Genomic DNA, 10,420 nt, shown 5'->3' with positions numbered 1-10,420 from the left:
TTCTTGATACTATTGTCTATTGATGCATAACACCGTTATCATGCCAAAAACTGAATTGTATCGCTTCTGGTAGATTAGTCTATTCATATATACTATGTGAATTATGGGTGTTCATTTTTTGTAAAAACTTACCATAATACTACACATAGTAGTATTGAGAATAAGTACAGATCTTTTTTTTTTTAATAATACTAATCTTTGAGTTTGAAAATTATTTATGAAACCATGCTCACACACATCATGACTTCACTGAGCCTTTAGCTCACTGTCCTTTTAAAATGTTTTCTACAAAATTTTGTGTAAGGTATACGCCGGAAGTGCAGGAGTTTACTTGGGAGTTGGAGTTGTGTAGATATTTTTTGGTAGTTGAATGCTTCTGGAGCTATTTGAGTATCAAGTTGATGTAACTTCTTATGGCTAGGCAACTTTTGTACATGTAAAGGTTTGTATTTGCTATTCTAAGGTTGTAAGAGCTTGCCTTGTTGAAACTATGAAGTAATATTTACTTCGATTAAGTTTGCAAATTGAGTCCTGGCGAGATCCAGTCAAGTTTTCTGCTGCACCCTTCCAAAGGGGAGGTGGCGTGGCTCCACAGTGCTTCTGTTCCTTTTGTATTAGTTATTGATTATAAAAGACTTAATCGTTGAGTAAGTGATGAGGTTAGTTTATAAGTTGAAGGATGCTGTTGGTTAAAAAAAAAAATTCAATTTTGATGTATTTTGGTTAAAAGGACTAAATCAATTAAAAATGATAGTTCAAAGATGTGCGTTTGATAAAACTAAAACTCGAAAACTGAAATCTAAAGTCTGAATCTATTAAATTATTGAATTGTTAAGTATTAAATTAGATACATTTAAGTATATATTAGATTCAGTAATAAGTAAATGGTTTATCGCTTATTTTTTGGAACAAGTTTTGCCTATGAAATTCAGTACCGCTTAATTAACTCGGATTTTCAATTTTTGATTACCAAACGTGTCTAAACATATTAAAATTGAAATCCATTAAATTCAAGTGCTGAATTGGGTTATCAAATAGGGCCTAACTTAGCTAAAATGTAAATTAAGGATTAAAACAATTTTAGTAGAAAAAGGTTAAACTAATTTATTTCCCGTCCCTTATTTAAAAAAATTTGAAAGCGGCTTGGACGTTGTACCAAAAATGAAAAAAATAATAACAAAGTGACTTGGTCACCTAACAAAGGAGCAAAAGAGAAAATTTATTCAAGTCGGTGGCAATTAATACGTTACAGCTTAACATTTATTGAAAATTCTATGACCTCTGTTGAGTTTTAGCAACAGTTGTATGGAAAAATTTTAGAAATTTATTTTATGAGAAAGAATTACAAACTTACACTCAGAAAATCCCTACTTTCAGCTACTCGTGCTATGAGAATCAACGATGAAGTTTAATTAACACCAAATATCGTAAGAGATGATTCTGATTCTTGAAACTTTCGCTGGCTGTCTAATCATCTTTTTTAATCAACTAACTTTGAAAGAGAATGGCCGACTGGTGTAGTCTTCTAATAAAAGCTAACAAAGTCAAACCTAGAACCTAAACTTTGACATAAAATAAATTTAGGTCTGATCACCAATGGACAGCACCCAATGTTTTCCCTTTAGGCTTAACCATTAAGAATAGTATACATGACACAAAACTCACACATGCCGTAGGATAAATTGTCAAATTAATAAAGTGGAATGAATATTAACATCATAAGCACATTAAAGAGTAAATTCTTGAATTATGATGAAAAAAAAAAGAGTTTCTACAAGTAAGGCTATTGTGGAGGCGTTTCTAAAATGAGGTTGTTCGCATTTGTTGAATGCGAACTTACTTAGCTCGCATTCGGCAAATGCGAGCTAGGATACATTTTTTTTTTTTAAAAAAAAGTACCTCGCATTTCTCTGTCTCTTTCACCTAAACCCAAAAACAGAGCTCCGTTCTTTACGTCAAACATTCGGCATTCAAATCCATAAGTAGAGGGGCAGAAATTGGAACGAAACTTTGCACATCCAGCTCACTCTCTCGTCTTTTGCGTAGCTAGACACCAGTCCAAGCTTCCAAGAGGAAATTGCCCAAAATCCCTCAATCTCTTTCTTTCTCGTCGGTTGTTGTCCGCCATTGTTGAGCTTCCACCAGACGCCATTTGCACCCCAACCAGCTGCCATTTCTGCCTCAGCAGTCATCCCCAACCAATTTTGTGACCCTTTGCCCTGCACATTTTCTTTTCCCTTCGCAAATGGCTTTCAAATTCGTGGCTGTGCATCGCAAATTGTCTCTGAAGTATGTGGCTTTGTGACTATCCTGTCTGGAACATTCCTTCTCCACAAGACCAAGGACATGGGAGGTGTAAGCAGCACTAGTAACACGCCCGTGCCATCTCCGGTATTCCTGGCATCACGCTAGAATTCTGCGGTCTGAGCTTTGAGATGAGATCGCATTCTGCGGTCTGCGGTCTGAGCACTGTGACCTCGCATTTAAGAGATGCGAGGTAACTGACCTCGCATTTCATAAATGCGAGGTCTGGTTTTTTTTTTTTTTTTTTTTTTCTTTTGGATTTCGTTGGAGGAAAATTTAAGAGACTTCGCATTCAGCAAATGCGAGTTCCCTCAACTCGCACTTGCTGAATGCGAAGATCCCTTGGACAGAACCCCACACTCAAAATGCCCCATTTGTAGAATTTTTTTAAAATTCATCATAATTTTAGAAATTTCTCCACATTAAATTTATAATGAATATTAGAGACATCCTTCAATTCCATCCCACCGTACTGTAAGAAGAAATTCAGACTTGCAACATACAATTTGTGAATAGAATATCATGTCTACGCAGAATTATTTCAAGAAGAGATGTTAATAAAAGCCATGACAAGTCTACACAACAAATTCTAGCACTTGGTTCCCTGTAATTTTAAGTAAGGAAAAGTGAGTTGACACCAGTATCATTCTCTTTTCTAGGTGTTTATGAAATTATTATAGCAGGTTGATCAAGTAACTAGGAAGGTCACCCATGATATTAGGATTAATAGCTCCAAAATAGTACACTCTGACAGTAAAGAAACAATAAGAAATGCTACATATTTTTTCTAATATCCACGAGTCACTCTTCAGATTCTTCTGAAGCCAGAGAAGGCAAACATGGGCTGAAATGACTGGAAACTACTCTCGAATCAAGAAACTCTAAGACTGGTCCAGTTTCTACACATCTAGGCACCTTATATTGACCAATAGAAGCCCCTCTAGAGACAGCAAACTCCACAAGATCCTGAAATGTACCATTCTTTAACACACGAATTTCCAGTGGTGCAATTGCTCCGTGTACTCGATATTGTTTGTATATTAAGCTGAATGAGTTCTCAATTGTTTGGCAGCAACGGCTGATAGCCTCATCACTTTGTACATTCTTGTCCGAGTCCTTAACTGACAACTCCCAATATATAACATAATGCCCTGGAGCTATCTTTTTACTTGCATGACTCGTATAATCAACCAAGCTTACATTGTATGCTTGGAGAATTTGGGATGCATTATCCATAGCCATTTGTAACTCAACCTCATCTGTTTTATCCCCTTCAATGCTCAATAGCACACCTTTCCTCCTCAAGAACTTGAATTTTGGTGCCGAATTGTGAAATCCTGTTACTCTAAGTATATCGCCCATTTGATACCTGTACAATCCGGCATATGTAGTAATCACGACTTCATAGTCCTTGCCAACTTCTACATCCACAAGATCAATAAGGTCAGGAGTTGTAACAGTACTATTACCGATATCCATCTTGGAAGAATGATGTTCCTGCGGTATAAATTCGAAATAGGCTAAGTTTGGCATGAAAGTAAATGACACGTCTTCGGGTTTGGATATGGGATTGAGGTTAATTCCGAAGCAACACTCAGAGGATGCATACTTGGCAGTTGAAATGGGTAGCCCGCCGCTATAATAATCGAGGGAGGTAGCATATTGGATCATTGAACCAGTGATTAAAGTTTCGAGATACTTTGCATTAGGCCAAATTCTTTGAATAATTCCTTCCCAATTCTCTCCAGAGCACTCACTGGTTAAAAAATCTGCAAGTTCTGGATCGGATTTCATGATTCGAGCCATGCATTCTCGAAGTGGCTCGTAAGTTATTTTGGGATTGAGTGATCCAACTCTAATGTCATGAACCAAATCTTGCCAATTGAGTTCAAAAAACTTAATGACTCGGAGTAGTGCTGAAGCCAAAGAAGCACCAACCCGGTTGATTTGTTTGCGTTGATAGAGCCCACACAGCAATTGGACATACATGCTTTGGACATAATCTGTGCACAGGACACTTTCATAGGGGCTTGTGTATTGGGTGTAGGGATCACGTCTTTGGTTCTTGTAGTGTTCACTTCTGTAGTATTTAGCAAGGGCTGTTAGTGTCATATGTCCTCCTGGGGTCCTTGTCTCTGGCCATGAAAAGTAGAAATACAGCCCTTTTCCCTTGTTCAAATCTGGAACATAGCTGTCTTATGGAGGAATAAATAAATACATACATATATATATATATATACACATGCATGCATACATACATATATACATGACTGGCATTTCTATACATGACTTTAATGGATTAATTTGTCTTACGTGTTCATGACTGGCATCTGAAGACTTGATAGAACCTGACGACGATTCCATTCTTCTTCGGGCATAGGGATCAGTTTTCTTTTACCTGATGTCGTCGTCCCAGAGCTGAAAAAGTTAAAAATTTGTGGCTAAGTACAAAAAAATTCAAGAAGGTGCTTAACTTTAACTAATCAAATATGAAAAAATTATTTACTAGCAGTCTTTTAAGGAAACTGGTTTGCATATCAAACAGTGAAAAAAAAATTCTTGAAGAACCTATGGTGTATATAGGTAACAAAATTCACCTGAGCAAAAATTCAGAAACAGGTAGAGCTGTCAAGATGGCGGAACGATCACCGTTTTCCATACGCTGAATTTCAGGCCGAATATCCTCGTAAGTAATACATGGAACTTTGGATGTAAATGTCTTAGTGTCAGTTGCACCATCAAGATTGAATCGTTGTAGATACTCAGTTTCAGCATTCTGTTTTAGTATATCTGCCAAGACCATCTTCTGGACTTGACCAGCATTTTTGGTCACCTCTTCAATGAACTCTAGAGCCTCCGTATTCCAATTAGTTTCCATTATGACTTGAAGAATGTTAAAGAAAAGGAGGGATTATGGGATGTAGATGTAGTTTAGGGATATACATGTGTGTGTGTGTGTGTATATATATATATATATACAGAGAGAGAGAGAGAGAAATGTGCAATCAAACCTGAGTGATCGAATTAAACTGTTAGACATTTTGGACGAAAATTTTGTTAGCTTGTCAACCTTAATTTGTAAAGTGGTCCCAATACCCAAACCCAAAATGCAAGTTATGCAACCTCCAAAACAAAGAAAAGAAAAAACGCGTTTCTCACTCGGGTTCTTCATTATTGAATGGGTAAATTACTAATAACTTCCATTCCTCTCTGGTTTCATGTAAATTGTAAATTTAATGGGAAATAGCCTATGCAATGTCATTTACTGAAATGCCATTAGTGCACTTACTTAAATACGAAATCAAACAACAACTTAACCACTTGTACAAAACTATAGAGGGTTTATGTGGATAAAAGTAAAAATTACAGCGGATAAAGTGGATATTTATGAAAATAATAAGAGAATTAACTCGATATTATTATTTTATCACATAGATTTTTAGAGTGCATGTAGTCTAATAGTCATAACTGGTTATACATTTCGTTCATTTTCACTTTTCATTAAATAACAGGGGGTTATATGCTATTTTGAAATCTTAGGAGCTCATCTGGCATTATACAAAATTATAGGGGTTCATATGTAACTAATCCTTATTTAATTGGTTCAATCCATTCTGTGAACTTTTCAATATTTTTCAGAATTGAACATGATTACATGTTTACACAAATAATAAAGAAATCACCAGATACTCATTCAATGGATTAAAAGAATCAAATTGGTTAAAAATCGACAATTTAGAGACTAACCAAGGCAAAATTATTAATTTAAAGACTAAACCTATTCTAGTAAAATGTAAAACCATCTGTCTGGTTGATGAGTTTTACCAAAAAACCATCTGTCTGGTTGATGAGTTTTACCAACCTTGGTGGGTATAACTAGTGTTGTTGATACACATATATGATGTTTGGTATGCTTATAAGTATTTATCACCATGAAAAAAAAATCCAAAACTAGGTAATCGCATTATAGACCAAATTAGGCAGTATCAATCCATTATCAAATTTGAGGGTGCAATATTAAAGAAAAAATAGAAAAAGGAAACAGCGGCAAGACTGCCCACATTATTGCAAATACCAATTTAATCTCTCTTTCTTAGGTTCCATTTGATAAAAGCTGAATCTAAATTCTGAAGCCTGAATTCTGAAATTTGAATATTGAAATAATTAATTTGCTGAATTTTAAGCACTGAAAAGAAATATATGAATGTCTAAATTTTAATGTTAAATATATTTATACTGTTTAATAAATATTTATAACTGAATGCTTAATAAGTTTAATTTGATAATTTTGCCCTTATATCTTTTCATTCAAAAAAGAAATAGAACCTATGATTTAATTAACTTAAAATTATTAGGTATGAAAATGATAATATTTATTTTTAAATCAAATTAATATAAAAGATGAAATATATTTTATGAAAAGTATGGAGAAGATGTGAAAAGCATTAAAAAGGGAGAAAAAAGGAACAAAAAATCGTTAGATAGAGAATATCAGGTTATTTAATTAGGTAAGAATTTTGAATATAATTAACTAACAATGGTAGATTTGGTAGATAAGATAAGGTAGTTGAAGTAATTCTATTGATTCTTATCAAAATTAAGCATTCAATTAGGATTCTTGTGTTGAAAAAAATATATACAAGTTCAACACTGCTTAACAAGTTCAATAGATAGATTTTCATTTATCAAACGCTCAAAACATTTGAATGTTTGAAAAGATTCAGTTTCAACACTTTTTTATGTTATCAAACAGACCCTTAGTCCCCAATTCATCTTTCTTTCAGTTTAGTCCCCAATTCATCTTTCTTTCAGGATAGTATACAACCAGGAGACGAGTAAGAGTGGTTGGTTACGTGAAGCATCAGGCTAAAACTAGAAGGAGAAAATTCAAACCAGGAGAAGACTAAGAGTGGCTGGCTTCGTGGGAGAAGAAATAGTAGGAAAAGTAGTACGGGTTACAAGGTTTTTCTAATTTTCTGGTTTGACTCTTAGACTTTTTGAAAACTGTTAATACGCTGAGAAATATTTTATAACTCAATATGACAGTCATAAATTGTAGTTTGTTCTTGAAATATGCCCCAAAACTTAATTCTAAACTTATAGAGTATAAATCAAATTGTATAATTGCTACTTGATTAATTTATTGGTTGTATTTTCTTGTTAAATAGCTTGAAGCATCAAACATTTTATAAATATATATTTCTTGATTTTAACGTTCTTTTAGTTATTTTACATGGAAATTTGATTTAAAGTAAAATCTATTATTGACATAATCTAGTTTTTTGTATTGATATGACCAGTCAAAACCCTTTAACCCTTAACCGTTAAACTTGTCTGAATCGTTATCCGGTTCAAATTTTAAAACACAGGGTAAAACATCTTGGGGCGTCGAGCTGGGGGAGGGGATGGTCCAACTAGCTGTACACCCAACAGTGCCCAATCTTATGAAACGGCTCTCGGGGCATTAAACTCTTACCCCACAGCTTGAAAAGGCATAGAAGAAGGAAGCCAGTCATGAAAGATGGAATGATCACAAGAAAAGAGCGAATGATTAAAAAGTCATTAAACTAATAAGTATAGTTATTAAACCCGGCCCGGCCCGGCGGTCGAACCGGTCAAACCGGTGAACCGGGCATGAGACCGGGCTGGGTTTCAAATTGGATCGTTTAAGCAGTCAAACCGTTGATTAGTCAACGAACCGGCGGTTCGACCGGACTAAACCGGAAACCCGGCCAAAACCGGCCGGTTTTGTCTAAGAACCAGGTTTCGTATAAAAATTTTATGCCTATGCCGAGAATCGAACCTTGTACCTGTGGTACATTGCAACAACAACACAACCGCTAGGCTACTTCATGAGATGGTGATAAGTTTGCTTACTTATACTATATAAACATTTTCAATTTTATCTTTCTTTTTCATTTCTCTAAAACAAATTTATTTGGAATCTTTTAATAAAAATTTATGACCCCCAAACTTATGAAATGGACTTCAAAAATAACATATTACATAATTCATTTTAAAAACATATATTATTTTTAATAATTTTTTGCACTTAAAATTTATAAATAAGTTAGATAATTACACTAAACATAGATAAAATTTTATACTTGAAATTTGGTGTATTACTAAATAACTTTATATTATTGATTCTTATATGAATTAATTTTTTTATAGCAAATTAAATTATATGAGCATTTGCTATGACATTATTTATTATAATTTATGTCATATATCCTATATCAACATTTATAATATATAATATTTAAATATATGTAGTGACCCACTGGTTCAACCACTCACCCACCGGTTGAACCAGTGACCCGTTGACCCACCTCCGTCGCCGGTCTCCCCTCCGGGCCGAGTTTAATAACTATGCTAATAAGTATGGCATGGATCAGTTATCAAACTTTTTAATTTTTGCAGTCATAAAGATCGTTAAACTGGTAAAAACTAACCATCAAAATTATTTTGTCAAATTCTACTGATAAAACAACCGGTAAATCATTAAAAATCAATGACCTTTTTTGACAAAATGACCTTTGGCAAGGGGCTGTTTTAAGAGTATAATTTGACAAAATTACCTTATTGACCCGTTTTTGCCAGTTTAGTGATATTTGTGGCCACAAAAAAAGTTTAGTGACTAACTTGTGTCTTACTTAATAGTTTAGTAACCTTTTTGGCAATTCACTCCAAGAAAAATCGAAAAAAAACAATGGAAACGATTAAGCAACTGATGTAAAGAGACTTGATCAGAAGACAAGCAAAGAGATTAAGAGTCCGAAATAAAGTACTAGTAGGAGTCATGGACTAATGCGTGCGGCGGCGATGTTAAGAGTGGGATATAGGGTTGGGATGCTTTTATTTGCTATTAAAGCCCCTCAAGCTTTGATATTGTTGAAACTTATCCTATACAAACATTGAATTAACCCCAAATTTTTCAGATATATATATATATATATATCTTCTATAGATATTACTTTTATTTTCTTATTAAATATCCAAATCCTTGGGACTCATGCCCCACGCCTCGGGGCTTATGCCCCTATATTAAGAACCTAAAAAATGCGTAACGCCTTGCATAATACCTCTACCTTTTAAAGTGGTTGAGCCAACTTAAGATTGTAGATGACAATGGATATGGAAGATGGTAATGAATATGCAAAATAACAGTGATGGTATGTATGCACATTGAAGTTTTTTTGGATGCGGAAGACTACAGTGAATCTACTTTAAAGTGATTTAAATTTTTTGCATTATAAATGAAAATAGTTTAATTATATTTACTCATTCATTTGTTCTGTTGTTTTTGCATTACAAATTGTTTGCCAACGGTTATTTTGTGAAAATAACGATTAGAGTATTTAAAAATCCATTCTCTGCTGTCACCTTCTAAAATTTCATTATCATTACACAAGAAATACACTACCGCAAGTAACTAGTGATAGGTCGCAATTTTGTCATTTATTTTATAATTAATTTCCTCCTATTACCTTAGTAATTGTGCATTAATTGGTGGATTCTATTCATTTTTTACATTTGTGCTTATCGCAGGGAGTTGGAACAAAATATCGTAAAAAGGTGCGAATTCTCACTATAATTGCTAATTGATGCGGGACATCCAGAATTGCAAGGCGGGATCACAAAGTCTATCAATTGATGCAATTGCTGGTCATATGTCCTTGGTGAACATGAGATATGCAGGATTAATTTCTATAGCAATTAGTAAAAGAATTTAAGTAGTGGTAGGAAACCGGAGACTAAAGTGAATTTTGTTTCCTTATTTATAGGCCAAAAGGGCGGCATACGAGGAAAAATCCGAGTAGGACTCTTTCCCTGTATTCCTCTTAGTAGCCGGATGGGAAGTAGAAAATTCGGTAGGAAGAAGTTGTTTTTTTTTTTTTTTTGACGAAAGTTAGATATATAAATCTAATCCCAGAAGAAACCTCAAAAGCCGGCAACTTTTGAGAGGTCCTCCCAGGGACTTATAAACCCAACCCCAAACCCCCCCAAGAACCGATGTGGGATGGCAACCCCACAAGGGCAAGCCAGTAGGCCCGCTGCTACTAAGAAGTGACGACCCCCCACGAAACCCAGTATAACTACCCTTGCAGGAATT

At 34.6% G+C, this 10,420-nt stretch overlaps 1 protein-coding gene across 1 annotated transcript; it reads right to left on the bottom strand.

Annotated features, from left to right (window-relative positions):
• Nucleotides 1-2,858: 2,858 nt before the first annotated feature.
• On the bottom strand, nt 2,859-5,182 carry LOC113777346 (probable indole-3-acetic acid-amido synthetase GH3.1). Its single transcript, XM_027322379.1, has 3 exons — nt 4,902-5,182; nt 4,618-4,722; nt 2,859-4,495 (listed from the first exon to the last, which is right to left on the bottom strand). Exons 1-3 carry the CDS (start codon nt 5,180-5,182, stop codon nt 3,106-3,108), a joined length of 1,776 nt encoding a protein of 591 aa, XP_027178180.1. The 3' UTR covers nt 2,859-3,105.
• Between the last annotated feature and the right edge of the window lie 5,238 nt (nt 5,183-10,420).

This window comes from Coffea eugenioides, chromosome 7, assembly GCF_003713205.1.
Source record: "Coffea eugenioides isolate CCC68of chromosome 7, Ceug_1.0, whole genome shotgun sequence".
Classification (NCBI taxonomy): domain Eukaryota; kingdom Viridiplantae; phylum Streptophyta; class Magnoliopsida; order Gentianales; family Rubiaceae; genus Coffea; species Coffea eugenioides.
Note: the sequence above shows the minus strand (reverse complement) of the source record. Positions and strands in the feature narration are given on the sequence as shown.